At 38.3% G+C, this 21,422-nt stretch overlaps 1 protein-coding gene across 1 annotated transcript in view; it reads right to left on the bottom strand.

The window, feature by feature from the left end:
- Positions 1-294: 294 nt before the first annotated feature.
- The window catches only part of SLC25A21 (solute carrier family 25 member 21), a 2,418,593-nt gene continuing 2,397,465 nt past the window's right edge, over positions 295-21,422 (bottom strand). Inside the window, exon 9 of the mRNA XM_044074218.1 lies at positions 295-1,354. Coding sequence (XP_043930153.1) covers positions 1,293-1,354 — 62 coding nt within the window. The 3' untranslated portion in view covers positions 295-1,292. The remainder of the gene's footprint in view (positions 1,355-21,422) is intronic.

Here is a 21,422-nt window from a genome sequence, read left to right on the forward strand (position 1 = left end):
AACATAACTAAAGAAAGCCTTGTGATTATCCTTAGTGTCCTGTGCAATTTTTCTCTTAAAGCTGGCCTTAGATGATTTTATGAGTGCCCGTAGTTTTTTGCTAATACTGATCAGAGATGCCTTCCCTTTTTGGGATTTTGCTCTATCATGTAGTAGCTTCCTCCTTTTATTGTATAGTTTGTTTATGGCTGGGGTCCACCAGACAGGACGCCTAACTATGGAGGATTGGGTCTTGGTTTTATTTGGGATTGCATGATCCATGCATTCCTGAAGCTGTTCATAGAATGTGTTTATAAAGGATTCTGCGGTCTGGGCTGTATTTTCCACAGGCCCGGGGGCTTTGAAGGATTCAAATTTTATTTTGTATTATGTAGTCATCTGCAGGAAAACCAGAAAGAAAGATTGTCTTCACATATACTGTGCATATTCAAATGAATATTTTTTTCCAAAGCATCATCTCTTATTAACATCACAGATCTAAGAGGCCAGAACATCAGGAATTGTTTAAAGTAATGTCTACAGTAAAGAGCTGTAGATAGATACTCATTTAAAACACAGCCTTTTTACACTGCATGGGCAACAGGTAAACATGAAATGTATTTTTACTTATATGGGGCAACATTTAAAGAGATGCATATGTTTAAAAGTTAGAAGCATAAGCAGCACACATAAAGTTTGCTTACAACACAGGAATGCCTGGGTAAACCCCTATCACCAAGTTGCAAATGTCTTAAAAAATACATGACTGCACATTTTATTAGCTGCATGCATTCTGTTTTGTATTTTACATCACTGGAAACTTAACTTTTTAGGATACTACACTATTTGTGCTGACTGTCATGGACTACCTAAACATATTTTGTGGATCACATCTGTTGGTCAGTCCTACAGAAAAAGTACATATTCTCAGAAGCTCACAAAGTCATCAGAAAGAATTTTTTTAACTATGTGTAGGAAGACATTCTAAAAATGTGACAATGATAATATTGCAGGATCTTGCAAAAGTCAGATATATGCTTCTACCTAGAATGTATTATACAATGTTATAAGCAGTAAAACTGTAAACCTTTGAAGTATGTGCATTTCCTTTCCAAATTCATGGCATGAGTACTGCTGGTAGCAAATAACATTATTTAGTCTTGTGTTAAAAACTGTAAAATTCATTTCAGTGCTTAAGAATTTTTATCCATCTTTATCACCTCTCATTATGCACACTGGCAGGGCAATATGTCTCTTACACTAACACAATTTTCACATCTGGAATTCTGACAGAGTAACTGAAATATTTTCCATTAGAAGTTTTTCTGCAGCCATTCATAAGTGTATTCATAAACCAACAGCATGATAGCACCTCCTGAAAAAAAAATATAAACAACCATTAAACAAACACACACAAATATATATATATATATATATATATATATATATATATATATATATATATATATATATCATGTGCATCTTTAAACACAGTACAGCTTCTCAGACAAATTCGCATATATGCATTAATGTAGAGAAACACAAAAGAACACATGAGCATATACAATTACATGTATGCAGTTAAATAACCTGACCTCTTTCTAAAAACTTTTTAACACTTATCTATTAATCTGCCTTTATTTGAAGTTCCTTACAGATTTAACTGCTATGTATGTTTCATCTTTTGCATGAATAAATAAATATTCAAATGCCTCACAATGAGATTGTCAGAATGCTTTCAGTGAAGGAAACATTATTACTCTGTGATATCTCTTACAGAAGAAAATGAGGCGTCGATGATTGCAGATCTCTAATGCATGTGTTTACACCTCTGCTTTGAGTCATAAAGGGGTAGCATTTCTGAAAGGCATTACAGCTGTAACTTTGCGCATATGTGAATAAAGGTGATATCCTCCTTGACTACTTTAGCATGATCTGGTTGATGGATTCATTATTCACTAAGATATTCCTAATTAAAACATCACTAACAAGTATTTCCATATACCCATTCAGTTTTTGACTAATGAAGTATTAAAATCTCTCATCAAGGTATTCTCTGACAAGCTAATTATATCAGTGAATAAATAAGAAACTGGTGAATCTTCCTAGCAGACAGATACTTTAATAATAAGGATGGATTTACAGTCAAATGACCAACAACAGCGAAGCTGAGTGCTGTTTCACTAAATAATTTTAGCTGTAATGGCACTTGACTAAACAAATATGTGTTACAAAACAAAACAAATATGTATTACAAAACAAATTGTTTTATGTGCTGGGAAAAGCCTCAAATACCACACATTTAGGGAGATGATACCCAATGTATCTGCTATCTAATATAATCAACTCCATGGTTACCTCAACATAAGAAAAAGTGCAATCCTCCTAGTAAAGCATGTTCATAGTAAATGATTTTGCCAAGTCAGATTGATCAAACCATGCTTCATGCAGCTGTACTTGATGAAAACCATGACTGTTATCAAAATGTTCAAAAACAGGGTCTATATTAGATAATCTAAGCTTTAGGTAATCGAAAAACAGCGAAAGCTGTAAACCGTGAATGGGCACTTCCACAAATGTTTTCATTGGGGAAAAAGGTTGCTTGGCTGGACAAAAAAAAAAACAAACTTTCAAACCCTAATCGAGTGGGGGGCTTCACCCCCCACACCCCCTAACTAAATATACCAACTTTGCGATCGCTCTACAATAGAGAAAAAGGTAGATTCCTGATAACGTCCAAGCAAATCTTTTCCCTATGAAAATATTTGCGGAAGGGGCCATTCACGGTTTACAGCTTTCGGTGTTTAGGTGTCGAGCTTTAGGTATTTGATTACCTAAAGCTTCGACTATATGATATAGACCCAAAAAATATTACATTTTGGAAATGTCCTGAAGCAATTTCCCTGAACTTCAAGACAGAAATGAAATACATATTTCCAGATGTTCCAGCTCTTGCTCTAACACTGCTTACCTTTGTTCAATATCATGCTGCAACTGAAGTCTTGAGGTTAACATAACCCTACCATATCTGCCTTTCCAGCCATACATTCTTCATGTTTTGAGCTTTTCAATATACATGCATTTTATAATGTAGGGTTCTTTAACAAGTGTCAAAGAAATAAAAGAAATATCAACAAAATGTACAAACTCTTGTACTGTTCCTGTTGGTTGCCTAGTAGAAAGAAGACTAAAGAAGAAACCAAAAAACATTCCCTACACCCTCCCAAGGAGGGCTAGGGATTGGCACTAAACTCTTGAAGCAGACACTCATCTAGCAACACATACTGCTTTATTTCTCAATTAATGGCACAGTGTGAGAAGTGAAGAAAAGAACCAACAATCTCTACATGAACATCAAAAGCCTCAGATATCAGCTACTTGAGTTACCAGCCTAGATGCATATGTACAAAACATACTACTATTCTCTGAAATGTATTTTATCTCCACATATATAATAATGAAATCCAATTTGCAAGTTTCTTGAAGTTTACAAAATCCATGTTGACTCTTGCAAAGTACAATGTGTGTATAAAAGTAGCAAGTTTATAGTAAACAGTCTAACCTACTCTCTTAATGAACTGCTGCCTTCTATCTGCAAACAAATTCAATGGATTGTAATTACAATCACTTTGGGTTTGGACTTGAGTAAAGAACTAAAAACTTGCTCCAGATACTACAACCCCATCTATCTGCCAACTTGCTGGACCAAACCAGTGAATGGTATGCTGTGAAATGCAGTGCTAAAACACTTATTTTGGGTGACAACCTCTAAGAATCCTTCTTCTTGATAATGGACATCCATAAAGAAATGCCTTATTTTGTTTCTCACAGACATATCCTTCCATATGGACTCAGCCCGTCTTTGGAGCAGTGAGTACCACTAACAGGGCTCTGACTAGAATACCACTAAACATAATTATGGATGGCACTATGTCAGATGCATTAAAGGATCACTCCTCCCATTATGTTGTAGCTCGAATCAGTTCTCAGATTGTGTAATTCAGGTACATCAAGAACCTGGCCTTTTAAGTATGTATGAAGTCTGTTTGAAAATACTCAACAGGTATGTCCCAAGAACAGAATGTATTGTGAAAGGAAAGGACCACGAGTAGTTGAATTGTCACAGATACAGACTGGAGACCTCTAAATACACTTTGTATAGATCATTTGAGTAAGGAAAGAGAACAGATAGATGACAATGAGATAGAGGACCCTCAGCAACAAATGTAGGAATAAAAGTTATCTCAAAAATCTACAAACGGACATGATTTCTGAACCTTCACATTTTATCCAGGAAACAAAACTGCCTTAGGTTAGCAAGAAAAAATATATACTCAGCAATTTATCAATAATAACCTAAACAGTTAAGTAGATGCATCTGCCCTTCTGTGAATATCTAGAAAGTTCTCACTCAGCTGTTGTCATATGCATTAAAACATTTTTTATTGGTCTATCGTTTTATTATGACATTTACTGTTTTACAGTGTTGAAATGTTTATGTCTGTGACTGTACTAGTGCTTAGGCTAAGGTACCTAAATAAATCTGAGTTTTAATTTAAATGATCACATCTCAAACTACAGCTCAAGACATCTGGCCAAGCTGTTATCAAGAAGTTGTAAGCAAGAAGAAAAAAGAAACAATGACTTCCCAAGTACCTTCAGGTGAGTCAAAGAATAAAGTTGTACATGTAATCACACTTATGATGAGAAACTTGTTTAAAGGGAACATTTCCAAATTCTGAGAGGTTAACATTTCCATACCAGTGTTACACAGTGGTGATGATAACAACATGGCAAATTATCATCTAGATCTCTTTTAAGCAAAGTGACAGAAAAAGCAATCTACAAATAAATGACTGACTACTTGTTTTATTAACTCCATAAAACCTGACTCACAAAGTGGCTTCAGTCCTGGCTGTGGTGTGAACACAGCAATAAACAGCCCCACAAAGATTTCTAGAAGTGGATGCCATGTGTCACTGAATCCTGTTTAACAAATTACTGGAAGATGGGCCGAAGAATACTGGCATGAGATTGTATCAGGAATTTCTTTCCCCTCACACTAATATAACAGCACTTTTTTTCTTCTGTGAAACCTAGGTAAATTTGGATGGGAATACATCAAGGATCTATACAAACTCCACTAATGTTCATCATCTCAGTAAATGACTTAAGGCAAAATGTACCAATACCAAGGCAACTCACTATTCTGATGACAGTGTCTTCCTTCGTCGTGATGGTTTATACCAACAGGCTCAGTACAGCCTACATATGGAGATATCATTGCTTGGTGAATGGCTTAAAACAAATGCCATGAGATCAAATTCTGAAAAATCTAAAATAAAATTTAATCTCATACTCCTTAATCATTAACTTTTTTCAGTTAAACACTTTTGCTTAAATAAAGACTACTACTGGATTGTATTAGAGAACACATTCAGACAGTAATATCTAAGGAACAAATGCAGTTTAGGTTCCCATACTGCAGCAAGAATTAACTTACTATAGAAACTGCATACTGTATAGTGTCTGCAGAGCTATTACCAGATTAACATATGGAAGTTAATTTTCTCTGGCCATTTTTGCCCAATGTGCCTGCTGACCATCAAGCCCCCTCCATACAATCAAACATTCTTTCCCCCCGTAACACCCTAAGTGTTAAGGCAAGAAACAACTTGCTAATCAGACATCATCCAGGCACCCATGAAGGGTGAATGCTTTATTTCCAGGGCAATATGTTGGCCGATTCATCAGCCTGGTTTCCACAGATTCTCATAGTGCTGCCCTAGGGACCTGGTATACACATGCTCTTGTGAATCTGCCTAATGGGGCTATTGTGCTGTGCACAGCTTGGTGGGCACCAACATCTTAACCCACGTGTTGCATACCAAAATACCTGTTTTCATTAGCAACCAGTCAAGCATCAATTTAGGCTCCCTCCCTCCCTCCCATCACCCTTGCTCATCAGCTCTTGCATTACCTGGGTCACTACCTGTACTCAGTTAATCTGGGTAGCCGTCAGGCTTCATCCACGTGGACCTTGGAGCCACACAGAAGTTTGTAGAAAGGCCTCCTAGATAAAATAATAAATGGTTATATTGTCACTGTCAGGAGTATATTTGGTGCCTTCCCCAGGGAAAATGGCCATGCTGTAAGTGAAGTACAATGAAGGACCCTAGGTAAATGAGCTAAGCTTCCTCACAGACTATATGTAAGTAGTAGCACATGTTGTGGAATTACTCCATTTGGAACTTTTGTGAATTTTTCACTGGCAGGGTTATTTATATAGTCTCTTTTAAATGGATATGATTGTGGCTCTAAGAGACAGGAAATCTTCGCTCTTTAAGTTTTAAGTTTGGGTTTTGCAGACAGCTATGTTATGGTAGTGGTGCTGGTGACAGAGAGTTTGCATCTATATTATTTACTAGTTAGGGTACAGTTTTGTTATTTTTTGGGGTTTTTTTTTTATTTACTTTTTATATTGGGATCTAGTGAGTTTAGGTATTAGGTTGTGTGGTAGGATGTTAAAGGGCAAAAAATAAAAAAACAAAAAACAAATCCAATCTCTGAAACAACACCACTCCATTTATTATATCTAACTTTGAAAATACATTAAAAAAGTAAGCACTTTCATTTTACACCATGTTACAACTTCCTCAGACTTTTTGAAAAGTCTGAAGAAGTTTTAACATGATGTAAAATGAAATCACTTACATTTTTAATCTATTTTCAAAGTTAGATATAATAAATGGAGTGGTGTCGTTTCAGAACCTGGATTCATTTTTTTTTTGTTTTTTGAGTTTCTTTTGTCTTTAGTTTTAGTTCTTGTAGTATGGGGGATCTTAAAGGAGTGATTTAGAGTCTGAGTCACAGATTGGCATGTGGAAGGTATCATAGACATATTATGGTTCTTGTGGAACTGGGTTGGTTTTTGCAGTGGGATCAGTTATGTAGAGGGAGTCTTCAAGAAAGAAGATGGTAAATGGACTAATATGTGAGATAAGACTTTCACAGAGATAATGAATTTTAATGATAACATTTGCACAGTGCTGATACTGAAATATCTTGCACTTCAGACAAAATGTAGATATTTATTGTTGCATTATTTGTAAGTCCAATGTTAGAATAACTATAGCTCAGACTCATGTACTTACACAAGGACACTATTTCAGTGGCTCCCATGACTATAAGTGGATAGAAGAAAAAAATGCACAATAAAATAACCTCCTCAAAAGCTTCAGTGGAGAGCCAATTTACACTACTGAAACAAACAAAAAATAAACAGATTAGCAACATTACTGAAATACAATGTATTTTGCCATAAATGTTGGGCCATGCAAAGCAAAGTGGCATATTATCCCAGCAATAAACCTAAGTTTTCTAAAGAAGGCGGTACTAGATAACTAGAAGATAATTCATGTTATTATTACTCCTTTATTTTTTATACTTTAAACCCAGTAGAGATTATCCTTTATATTAATATTGAACTAAACGTGTGAAGAGGTTGTGTCCTTTTAACTTTCTCTATAATCCTTCCCATCAATAGTCTAACTTGGGATATATCTGTATAAGCTATACATCAGGATTCTATCAAATCAAGGTAATTTTATAACCCATTATTATTTTTCTGTGTCAGTGCTGCAGACCTGCAATACAGAAATTACAGCCATGCAAAGCCCAACTCTGGTGACTGATTCTGTACCTTATTCAATAACTCTCATCCTCAATGAACTACTAGGACCTGGTTGTATAAACAACTTTTTGTACAAATTAGTCAAAACTACATCCCAAGAATCAAAACAATTAATTGCTTCAAAATGCTATTCAAATGAAAATTTTGCAGAAGTGATTGCTGATGTCAAGCATTTATGTTCACATGGACTAGATAGGACACCATATTTTGTGTTTTAGGTGAAAAGCTTGTAACTAAAGTGTGCAATACAAAAAAAACCTTGGCAAGTAAGACTGTTATATACAGCTATTGTCACGCAGAAGACTTTGCCCCTTATAACTTATTCTGTAGCTAGATTATCATAATTCCTCTAGCAAAACTAATCTCCGTGGTCACTCGGGCAATATCTGAGGGTACCATCTTCCCTCTCACACCTTCCACTGGATCACAATCCTGTCCTTCCTCTGGAGTTTCCACTCCTTTCAACAGCAGTATCTGATATACCACATAGCCGTATCTGACATGCTACACAGCAGTACCTTACAGTATGTACCTCACATACCACACATCAGTACCTCAAATACCACATAGCAGTATCTCACATACCACACAGCAGTACCACACATACTACACAGCAGTACCTCACATGCCACATGGCAGTATCTGACATGCTACACAGCAGTACCTCATAGTATGTACCTCACATACCACACAGCAGTACCTCAAATACCACACAGCAGTATCTCACATACCACACAGCAGTACCTCACATGCCACACAGCAGTACCTCACATGCCACACGGCAGTATCTGACATGCTACACAGCAGTACCTCACAGTATGTACCTCACATACCACACAGCAGTACCTCAAATACCACATAGCAATATCTCACATACCACACAGCAGTACCACACATACCACACAGCAGTACCTCGCATGCCACATGGCAGTATCTGACATGCTACACAGCAGTACCTCACATATGTACCTCACATACCACACAGCAGTACCTCAAATACAACACAGTAGTATCTCACATACCACACAGCAGTATCTCACATACCACACAGTAGTACCTCACATATCACACTGCAGTGCCTCACATACCACACAGCAGTATTTCACATACCACACTGCAGTACCTCACATACCACACAGCAGTATCTCACATACCACACAGCAGTACCTCACATACCACACTGCAGTACCTCACTTACCACACAGCAGTATCTGACATGCTACACAGCAGTGCCTCACACATCACACAGCAGTACCTCACATACCACATAGCAGTACCTCACATGCCACTCTGCAGTACCTCACATATGACATAGCAGTATGTCACATACCACACAGCAGTACCTCACATACCACAAGCCCACACAAACCTAAATGACAGTGTGAGTTTCAGTGCTTGATGGTCAGTATTAGAACCAGCTCTCCTCCTCCATCAACTGTCAAAGATCAAGCAGATTTTGCTGCAAATATGTAAATTCAGAATACATTAGGGACTTAGCATGTGGTGAGAAAACCTTACCCATCAATGGATCGTTTCACATTAAGCTACACTTTCATCATCAGGGAATTTTGTGTCACCTAATTTAAATATGGAGTTCCTACTCAAAGATGACAGGAGATATCCAGCAGTTACCCTTTCCATCTCTACATGGGCAGTGCTGTTGAATATCACAACTGTTTGATCATGCTTGTTTTCAGCTGTCTAAAAGCAACCCTCTTGAAGTTAATTCCTTCTTGTGTACAGCTCTCTGTCTCTGTCTCTCTCTCTCTCTCTCTCTCCCTTTCTTTCAGTTCTTTGTTGCTTGAGTTTAGCCAAGAGTCTCTATGCGATTATGATATCAGTATGCCTCCTTATTACTTCTGGTAGTATGCACAGGGTTTCCAGGTCATTTCATTTCAGGTCACCTGAAACACAAGTCATACATATATCTTATTAATCCTTTCTTTAAAACATAACATATTGCTGTACTGAAAACTACAGGTATGCACATGTGACTTGGGATGTAGCCAGCACAACCCCTTAACTCTGGTCCCAGTTTAGTAGTGCTTTTTCCAAATATAATCTTCTAGTTAGTTACCCTTCCATTAATTAGGCATCAGTTCCCTCCTTTCTCCAAACATTATTTCCCAAGGTTGCTCAGTTAAGCAGCTGTAATATATAGCTTCAGGGGTAAGTACTAGGCTAGCTGCCCTTGTGGGCCATTTTAAGCCTAGCCAGTTTTCCTTCCTGTGCTTGAAATAACCTATCCCATTTGGTTATATATTGGACTTAACCCATCCCATGGGAATATATTACCCCTAATAAGAATAACTGGGATCATATCATAGATAAATTGAGGGGACCCATGTCTAGGGTAGAGCATTTAGGAGCTGCCTGTGTCCCTTAGTAGTACAGCAGGCAGTCCTGAAGTAAATTTTCTTTTTCCCATGCATTGAACTAAGTTGCGCTTGAAAATGGACAGGGATGGTGTTTATTTTATTTGGATATATTTTTCCTTGCTGCATAGAAAGAATCTACATCCAATCAATGTTGAACTTAACCTACACATTTTATATAATATTGCCTATAAAACTTCCAGTTAATAGTGCCTTTTTCAAATGTAATTTGCCTGTTAGTCACCCTCCCATTAGAAAATTGTATCATTCCCTCCCACACTATCCCTCTAGTTTCTGTTGTTATGCAACTGTAACACATATTTTCCTTACTTCAAAGAAGGAAACTTCCTCAAACAATATTGAAATTAATCTATGTTTTTTTAAATAATATAAACACCACTAATAAAAGTAAAACTGAATAAAAATTATTTTTTTTTTCGGTCAGGAAATCTTCTCAGATTGTTTTTTTTTTTTTTTTTTTTGGGCCAAACTACAATGCTGTCAGGTGCAGTTACTCTGTTAAATGGATTAATTCCTACTCATCCTTCCTACCCATCTAAACAGGTGTTCCCCAGGGTTCCACAGAGGGGACACTGCTTTTCATTATATTTACCAACAATCTACACACTGGCAAATGTCAAGCATCCCTTATACAATATACAAATGACTATATATTAATCGGTTCTACCAGGAATCCAGTTATCACATCACCCAAGAGTCATTTATGAAAGATGACTCAGTAATTCCCAGCTTCTACTCAACCCCCCAAAAAACTGATATTATTCCTCCCAAAAGCCCTATACACCTCAAACAAAATTTCTCAATAACAGCCTATTGAAATAATCCCCCATACCAAGCTACTAGGCATGACAATTGATGATAATCTGACATTTGACTTACATGTGCAACAGGTTTTCAAAAAAATATACAAAAAAATTAGGGACATTCTGTAGAACAAAAAAAATACTTAACTGATTCATCCAGGAAACTGCTGGCCTACTCTCCACTTTACCATATGGCTCCCCAATACTGCTTAACCTTCAAGCTTCCATCCAAAGTAAACTAAACTAGTGCTACAATAAAATAGCAACATTTACCCTGACTCATCAAACAGAACCATTAGTGCTTAGTCCTAAAACAACTTGATTGGCTTGAATTACCCAAACAACTCACAACTACTCCTAGTCCACAAATTAATATACAAACCAGAACAAAGCAAAGCCCTACTAATCTTATTGTATGCATGCAGCCCTGCTAGGCCACTTTGATCTGAAAACAAAATGCTCCTTACTACCTACAAACCATCCCTGTCAGAATGAAGTTCTCTCTGTTCTAGCTATGTAGCTGGAACTCTATTCCCTTATCCCTTAAACATAGCAGTGATATTTCCAGTTTCAAGACCAATTGAAAAAAGTAACTACCCAACACCTGTAGTTGTGCCTGCACAATCCTAAAAACAGATGCATGACCACCTACTTACTATAACTATGGCTTTTCACTCTGAATTCACTACCACCTCCATATCTTATAGGTTCATAGGGTCACAGCTAATTACTAAGTTAGCTGTCTGTTTGGGCCATTTTAAGCCTAGTCAATTTCCGTAGTGAAGGTGAAAATCAAACCCTGTACGTTGTGTCTCTATGACAATCATCTTAACAATTATACCAAACCCCAATTCCAAAAGGCAAACTCCTTCGAGCTGGAATTGATCCAGTGACCTAAGGATGACTTTGGAAATTACTACAGCCTTCCATTTTACCAAATGAGCTATTGAAGGGATACAGGTAGTAATAGCCTAACCTCAAAAGAAGCTCTCACTTTAATGATACCATACTACTACTAATGTATGCTCTTTTACCTCTTCATTTGGCACTTACTATTATTTATTTCCTCTCTATTGTTCTTCCATAAAATGGTCATCTCTCTAAAAATAATCCACTCTCTCTCTCTCCATGACCTTAATTTCCCTCCTGTACATTTCTCCTCCTAATCTCATTCTCTTACCCTGTCAATTCTGGGATCAGAATACTCTATTATTTCTTACCTCCATATATTATTAGAAATATAGTCAATATTTTGAATAACTATATATTAGTTTACTTGACATAGGCTATCCACTTCTGCAAAGTGCCTTGCTACTTGCTGTACATATTGTATTCCTGAAAAGAATTTATTCTAGCAATATTTTGTAAATGTATTTCAATCTGCTGTGGGGATTTTCTTACCTTGTATACAGTTACTTATTTGCTATTGCAAAATGTTTGTATGTGTGTTTTGTGTAGCCTTTCTCCCCAACTCATTATAAAATATTTAATCTGTTGCATGGCATTTCCTTTCTTGTCTATAATTAGTCATCTGCTACTGTCTACATGTTTTTAATCTGTTGTGGAGCTTTTCTGCCCAGGCCTCTGCTGCAAATGGGCCACTTGCTCAGTCAGACTTTGCTGATTACCAAAGGACAAATAAAAATGCTATTAGGTCTCAACTATCTTTCCTCTTATATTAACAAAGTAATATAATTTTCACTTACACTATTAATGATTCAAAATTATTCTAAACTTCATTTACTACCATAGCTTAGGCATTCCCGATGACCTTTGTGTAAATTTATTTCAGCTCCCTGTACAGAGTTTCAGAATAGGTGGAAACTTCATTCAAAATAACCCCAATGCCATTTTAGTTTTTTTCCCCGTAAGCTAGCAAAGCTGAAATAAAATCAAGAACTCCAACACCCCCCTTCTCTGTGCCTTTTTCCAGCATGTCAAGCCATTTAGATTTAATTCTCTCAAACATAAACTATATTTCTATTCTATATCTACACTTCTTTTGCAGCACTCCTGATTTTTATTCTGTTGGATTAGCCAGTTTCTGTTTTTCACAGAAAACTACAATGACCAATGGCTCACTTTTCAGCTACAACATAGGTACAGAAAAATCAAATCATGAAACACAGCTCATACATAGGATGCTGTAGTAAAAATATATAGAGGAAATGTGGAACTACATGCTCTCCACCAAATACTTGAGAAAAAATATGCTAAAATACATTACTTATACAACATATAAACAGATGGTAAACTTCAAGTTAGGCAATATAAAGAACTGGATAAGAGACCTCTTTACAAGGCAGTGTGCCAGTGAGACAAAGTACAGTGATGTAGGCTATGCCATGCATGCCAGTCATATCAAGGATACTTCATTAAGGTGAAAAGCAAGAAGCAAACAAGGTATGCAGGTACATTAAAATGAGGTTACAAAGTTACGGTCTATGAAAAAAGTTATGTACTTACCATAACCTTCCATCTGTGTTGCCCATTTTCATTCTTCCTTAACTGTTGGGTTTGGATCCAATCCTCGGATCTGAGTTGGTCATTACTAAAGCTTGTGGCCACTGAAAAGCTCTTGAGCTCCTCCCTTACCATAATGCATCAACCCCTAACATACCTTAGATCTTGTTTGCTGTTTTACATAAAGTATAAAGAACTACTATAACTTTCCTGACAGAAAGGATATATCTCAAGCTTAACATTAAGGTGTCCTTATAATATCTTATTCTTCCAGAAATTAATTGTGAGAAGGGTTGGTGGGTGGGAAGTTGAGGAAGAATGAAAATGGACAACACAGATGGAACGTTATGGTAAGTACATAACTTTTTTTATCTGATGTCTTCAATTTTCATTCTATCCTCAACTGTTGGGACAGAGTCCCCAGCAACCTAAAATCCCAGGTAGACTCAAAGGAAGGATAATAGATAAATTATTTATTTATTTATTTACATTTGTTGACCGAGAATGTCTGACTGGACCAGGCAGAAAAGCTCCACAAATCAAAATATTACAGACAGTTACAGATGAAGAATCCTAGAAATTAAAATATTACAAACATAGTTATAGATGAAGAACATAGTACATTCAGTAGATAACTAGCATCTGTTCCATCCACAAAGTCAAAGCAGATATTAACAATTATTACAATAAGAAGTTACTGCAGTATAATAAGTAGATAGGCATGGAAGTATCAGAGCTTGCTGTAATCAAAGGTAGTTTGTGGGGTGGAAGAGAGGTTGAGGGTAGTTGAAGTGGGAGAAGTTAGAGGAGAGAGTTACAAGGGATAGCCAGCATGTTTTTAGGTGTGCTTTAAGTAAAGCTTTGAAGTGGGTGGATGATGGTACAGAGGTTATTGTGGGGGGAGGCTGTTCCATAATTTGGCTATAGCATTGGAGAATAGTGCTTCTCCAGCAGTGTTATTGGCTCTAGTAACCTGTAATTGATTTTTGTTGCTGGATCGTAGTGGTCTGGTAGTGAGTTAGGGTTGGAGTAGATACTGGAGGGATGGGACCTTTAGAGGATGGTTTACTAGTTTATGGGTGAGTGCGAGTTTATACCATTGAAGGAGGTGAGGGAGTTCCAGCCAGCCTAGTTCAGTAAGTGAGAGACAGTGGTGACTGCGGTAGGATGTGCCTGTGGGGAATTTGGCAATTTTGCTGTAGCAGGTCTCGAGTTTATTTAGATCACATTGCCTTAGGTTGGTATATATTGGAGAGGCATAAAGTAGGGTGGAGATAAGGTATGAATTTACAACTGAAATCCTAGCTGCTTTGGTGAGGAGTTGTTTATTTCTGTATAAGGCTCCTAGTTTTTTGTGGACTTTTTTTTTATAGTCATGGATATGTGGATGTCAAATTTGAGATTGTTGTCTATTTCAACTCCTAGCAATTTGGTGTGATCTGTTGGGTGGATAGTGGTGTTGTTTTTTGCTGTGATGTTAATGTGAGAGTTGTTTTGAGTATGTTTGGCGGATTCGAAGATGAGGAGTTTAGTTTTGTTTGGGTTGAGTATTAAATGGGCATCAGAGAGCCAAGTTTCAACAGAGGAAAATGCATCCTGTGTGACCTTTTGCAGTTTGGGTAGGGACTGGGCTGAGCAGATGATGGTTGAGTCATCTGCATATTGTATGAGTGTGCCATGTTTGGTGGCAGAGGCTAGATTACTGGTGAAAATAGAGAAAAGTAGGGGTTCAAGGATGGATCCTTGGGGAACACCAATAGAGACAGGTAGTTGCAGAGATATGTCATTTTGCCATACAACGGATTGCTGACAGTCAGACAGGTAACTCTGAAACCAGTTGGTGACTGATTGGGAGAAGGATAGGTTACTGAGTAAAAAGATGAGTTGTTTGTGTGGGACCATGTCAAATGCTTTAGATAGGTCTAGGAAAGTAGCAGAGGAGAGATGGCCATTGTTTTTATGGTGAAGGATAGTGTTAGTAAAAGAGAGTAAGTCAGTGGTGGTGCTAAGGTTTGGTCAGAAACCATGTTGAGTATTAGAAAGGAGGTTGTTAGTAAGGAGGTAGTCCGAGATTTGATAGTGAATGCATCTTTCTAGTATTTTGTTGAGTGGAGATAGAATCGTTATGGGCGGTAGTTGGTTAGTTCTGTGGAGGGTCTGCCTTTGTGAAGGGGAATTTTGTGTGATATTTTCCAAAGTGTAGGGATGTAGCATTCTGACAGATCGGTTAATCAAGACTGATACTGGGTAGGCTAGGGCGTCAGCTGCAATTTGTAGGAATTCACTTGGGAGGTTGTCTACTGCTAATTTTGTGGGTTTAAGTTTAGTTAAGAGTTTTCTTATGTTGGAGGTAGGAATGGGAGAAAATGAGAAGAGTGTGGGGAGATTATTGGGTGAAGGTGTGGGGTGTAGGGGAGGGGGGGTTGTGTTGTCTAGCTAGTGATAGTACTGTTTGTACGGTTTGTGTGAAGTGTGTGTTGAATGAGGTAGCAATATTTTCTGAGGAGTGAGGAATGTTAGGTGGAGGGGTATTGATTTTACCTGGGTGGAGGATGGAGTTTATGGAGGTCCAGAATTGTTTGGGGTTGTTTTGGGAGGAGTTGAGGGCAGACTGGTAGTATTGGATTTTGTCCTGCTTTATTAGCTTTTTGACTCTATTGCGTAGTTCTAGGAATTTCTGTCTAGCTGAGGGGGTTTTGGTTTTGCACCAGTGTTCCCAGGCTTTATCTGTTTTTCATTTCTGACCTAGTGGTTTTCTATAGCCATGGAGAGGGTTGGGCTTTGGTTCTGGTATGTCTTATGGGAGTGTGGTTATTTAGGATGCTTAGGAAAGTATTATTGAAAAATTGGACTGCGTCATCTAATTTAGAGGGTGCCAGCTACATTCTTTTAGGTATGAGATGAATGTGATTGGGTTAAAGTGTAGTTTTTTTACGTATTTGAAGGTAGATGACAGGTTTAACTTGGTATAGGTGTTTTTTGAGTAGGAATGTTGGGTAGTGATCACTGAGGCTATCTGACAGGCAGCCCGCTATATAGGACTGGGGAATCTTGCTGACTATTATCCAATCCAGGGTAGTGTGCTTGTTGGAGTTTTTAATTATTCTGGTTGGTGACTGGACTAGGTGGGTGAAGCCATGAAAGTTTAGATGATGGGTTGGATGGTTGCTGCAACAGGATTGCCAATCAAGTATTGAAGTCACCTAAATTATGGTCTCTTGGGGGAGATGGTGGGTAGTACAGCTAAGGAGGTTTTCTAGTGGAGGGATATTTTGGCCAGGTGGGAAATAGCATCCTATTATGTTGATGGTTTTATTTTGGTTTATTTTCAGGTTGGTATATATTATTTCTTCATTGGCAATTTGGGGAGCTGATGAGTTTAAGATCTGGATGTTTAGATACTGTTTAAATATTATAGCTATACCACTTCCTTTCTTTTTTCACACCCAGATACAGGGGGTGAATATTCCATTAAAATTAGGGCTGATTTTTGTACTACAGATCTTATCTATCTTGCATGTTGTGTGCTGTGTAAATGTTTTTATATTGGCAAAACTAATAGATCTTTGAGACAGAGGATTAGTGTATATCATAAGCGGAAAGGAAATTTATGTAATGCTGTTGAGAAACATGTCGTTAATGAAGGTGATGCACATCATTTTAGGTTTTTAGTGATTTATACATTGTTCACTACAGGACATTTGGGTTAGTTTGGTAACAGGACTGAGGCATCTGAGTCTCACTGGATTATTTCCTTACAAGCAGATAGAGGGTCGGGACTGAACAAACATGTACCACTAAAATGTATGTTGAAGTCATGGATGCTTTTCGGTAGGATTTGGGTAAAATTTTTATTTTTAATATATTTATTATTTTTGTACTGTTATATTTTTATGTTATTATTAGATATTTAATTGTTTATGTAATATGACAGGATGTTTTAAGCTCTAATCCTTTAATGCCTATCCAGTTTGGGAGGTGTCTTTTTTTGTTATATTACTGGTGATTACGCATCATGCGATGTGTGTTTTATGAATGAAACTGTTAATCTGCATGTGATTGGTTGTTTAGTGATTTTATTGATATTAGTTAAATGTAATTGATTTCTATTGTAATTTGGTCTGAAAAAGTGTTTATAACATGAAAGCGCTCACCAGTTCTATTAAATTTTGTTATCTCTCTGGATATTTGAGTTTGGTTAATTTTCTGAGCTACTTGGCTGTGTCTTGGTGACCGTTTTGTTGTTTTTATACCATGATTTCTTGTCTCATCCAAGGGAAGGTAGATCTGAACTGGTTTCTGATCCACTCTCGGCTTTTTCTTTGGCAGCTCTGAAGATGGAGTCAAGGAAGTAGGTGGTCTTGGAGAATTAGTCAGAGGCTCCTTCGTTTTTGCTTTGGGGAACTGAGCCCCAGAAAAAACTTTACTGAAGGTTGATGGAAGCAATCCCTTTAATATTAATTTATTCTTCCTGCCGGCTACTGCTCTAGGATTGAATATCTTACAAATTAAACAATCCTCTTGAAGATGTTGTGGGCCCAAGCAGTTAACATATGGGTATCTGAAAGCAGCAATTTGTCCCCACACGTTTGGCATTTTTTTAAAAATAGAAGGTTCTATTTCAGACATACTAGCATCAGGAAAAGAAAACTTTTTTTAAGAGAATAAAGTGAAAAAAGGTAATACCAGGAATGGTAAAAAAGACTACAATAGCAGAAAATAAGGAAAAAATTACCAATGATGGTAGACAAATAATATACTTGGTGTAAGAGGGGTAGAGGACAAATATAATAATAAGATTTACAATAGAAAAAGGGAAACTTTAAGAGAAAAACACACTTATCTGAGAAAAACTTGAGAGCCAAGGCTGACCACGTCTTTGCGAAAAGCAGCAAATGATATCTGAGGTATGCTGGGGTTGGTGCATTATGGGTAAGGGACGAGCTCAAGGGCTTTTTGATGGCCATGAGCTTTAGTAATGGCCATCTCGAATCTGAGGATCAGATCTGAACCCAACAACTGAGGATAAAATGAAAATTGACAACATCAGATCAGAAGATTTTGCTTTCACAAACATCACAAAAAAATGCTTAAAGTATGTTGCAAGGTAGATGATAAGTAGGACAGTGTCTCACCTTTCAGTCAAGCATAAAGCTGTCCCTTTCAGTAAAAGTGGTTGAGAAACTGTCAGTTTTGCTCTTTATCTAGAAATAAGGCCTATATTAAGCACAGTTTTCTTTACCTGTTTGTAACACAACTGCCTATTTGAAGTCTTTTGCCATTAAAACGTGGTAACAGTTTCTAATGGATCATCATCTGTCCTCTTTCAACCAGGCTTAGGAAAGAAGGAATACAAAATATATGTAATTGCTCTACTCAGTGTCATCATAACTGTGGAAATAAAAGTATACAGTGCCATTTCTTTAAGTTACTGCATTGTCTGTGGCATAAAAGTCTGCGCTCATCTGCTCTGCACCGTCTTCCAAGACATTCTTTAACAAAAAACAAAGCTGAATAAAACTTAACACTCATAGGTTCATAGGTTCATACTAGGCTATCTGCCCTAGGGCATTTATAAGCCTAGCCAGAGTGTGTTTGGCTTTCGCCACCCATTTTAAATTAATTTTGCTATGCCCTTTTTCGAGGTTAGTATACTGTGCCTCTGTCTAACAGTGACACAGAAGTGATACCCGGGTAAACCTACGATCTCCCATCCACTCATCAAGATTCCTCTTGAAGAGAGTCAATGAGGGATTCTGCCTAACCTGGACTGGGATTTTATTCCAGAGTGAAGGGAGCCTCTGGGTTATGAATCTGTCCCTCCAGCATGTCCTATTTATTTCAGTGCTGAGGTTCAAGTCTCTCGAGCGCGTAGCTCGATGGGATTTGGATTTTCTGAGGTGCAGCATGTCCATTAATTCCGGGTTGGACATGGCTTTATACATCAGGCACAGATCGCCTCTGAGCAGGCGGTATGCCACTGAGTAGAGCCGGAGTTCCTTTAACCGGGCAGCATATGGCATCTGTTTGAGCCCTTTGATCCTCTTGGTGAGGTACTTTTGGGGTCTTTCCAGTTGCTGCAGATGTCTGGTAAGGTACATCCCAAAAGGGGCATTGTACTCAATTATGGGCCTGATGAGGGATGAGTAAAGAGGCACGATGAATTCCTACGATCTAGATGTGAATCCCTTCATGATTAGGTGGGCTATATAAAATGTTTTTCTAACCACTTTGGCCACGTGGTTTTCAAATGAGAGATTGCTATCAACTTGGGTCCCCAGGTCCCTAATTACTTCTTCCGTATTTAATGGATTACCACCTATGTGGTAATTTGTGGGCACTTTGTTTTTGCCAAAGGGGATGACTATACACTTTTTGGTGTTTAGCTTCAGGCCATGGCTCTGGCACCAGTTGTCTGTTTCTATGAAGCCCTTTTGGAGGATGCTTGTGTCGGCTGGAGAGTCAATTATGGCGCCTAGTTTGTAGTCATCTGCAAACTTGGTCAGCCACAGTCCTTCTGTGTTGGCCTGTACCTCCGAGAAATATATACCGAACAAGAGAGGTCCCAGGACTGAGCCTTGTGGGATGCCACTTGTAACTGGTTTGGAGTCTGACATGGCTCCAGCAATTCTAACCATGTGGGTTCTGTCCTTGAGCCAGTTTGTAACCCATCTAGTGACATAGGGGTTTATATTTAAGCTGGTGAGCTTATCTATAATGCCCGAGTGGGGTATTGTATCAAAGGCTTTTGCGAGGTCCACGTAGGCTGTGTGGACCACCTTCCCCTCGTCAATGGCCTTGGTGACTGTTTCAAAGAAATCGACCAGGTTTAAGAGGCAGGATCTGCCCTTAACAAAGCCAAACTGGGTAGGATCCAGTGTCGGTAGGTCTCCAATATCTTTACTTATGAGGTCCATGATGATCCTTTCCATAGCTTTGCAGACCAAGCTAGTCATGCTTATGGGGCGATAGTTTCCAGGATCCATTGAGGCACCACCTTTGTGGAGAGGGACCACTGTTGCTGTACGCCACTCTTTGGGTACATATCCTGTAGTAAGGCTGAGACTGAACAGTAGTTTTATGTTTGGGTTTAGCTCTTCTTGGAGTTCATGTAGAACACAGCCCGGGACACTGTCTGGTCCCATTGATGCTGTGTTTTTTGCTTTGGAGAGGGCGGCTCTTACCTGAGCATCTGAGATGTCAGGGGGGCAGCACTCTGCTGGGATAGATATTTGCCCTTTTGGTGGGGGGGGGGTTGCGCTGAACCTGTCAGCTAGGATGTTGGCAATGTCTGTGGATTCGGTGTATTTTTTTGTCATTTTGGACTAATTCCTGAGCATATCTGGGAATTCCCACCCAGATTCCCAACATAACTAAAGAAAGCCTTGTGATTATCCTTAGTGCCCTGTGCAATTTTTCTCTCGAAGCTGGCCTTAGACGATTTTATGAGTGCCCGTAGTTTTTTGCTAATACTGATCAGAGATGCCTTCCCTTTTTGGGATTTTTCTCTATCATGTAGTAGCTTCCTCCTTCTATTGTATAGTTTGTTTATGGCTGGGGTCCACCAGACAGGACACCTGCCTTTGGAGGATTGGGTCTTGGGTTTATTTGGGATTGCATGATTCATGCATTCCTGAAGGTGTTCATAGAATGCGTTTATAAAGGATTCTGCAGTCTGGGCTGTATTTTCCACAGGCCCGGGGGCTTTGAAGGATTCCACCTCGGTTTTGAGGAGTGTGAAATTTGCTTTAGAAAAGTTTTTCCCTGTGGTTTTCTGGGCAGGGGGTGGGGTCGGGATGTGAATATCCAGTGAGATTAGTTTATGGTCTGATCTTACCAGTGAGGGATACACTTCTGGTCTGGAGCATAGAGCCCACATGTTGGTGATGATCAGGTCCAGTATATTTTCCCCTCTTGTGGGAGTGGTAACAAGTTGTTCCATAGCATTTGAGTTTATAAATTCTAGGAACCTGTGGGCTAGGGTGATGGAGCTAGAGTAATGCTCCCAGTCTATGTTTGGGTAGTTGCAGTCGCCCAATATAATGGTGTTTAGAGAGTCCTTCATATTTTCCAGTGTTCTCAGGAAGG

This window comes from Protopterus annectens, chromosome 6.part0 (assembly GCF_019279795.1).
Source record: "Protopterus annectens isolate FY-2018-M chromosome 6.part0, PAN1.0, whole genome shotgun sequence".
NCBI lineage: Eukaryota > Metazoa > Chordata > Ceratodontiformes > Protopteridae > Protopterus > Protopterus annectens.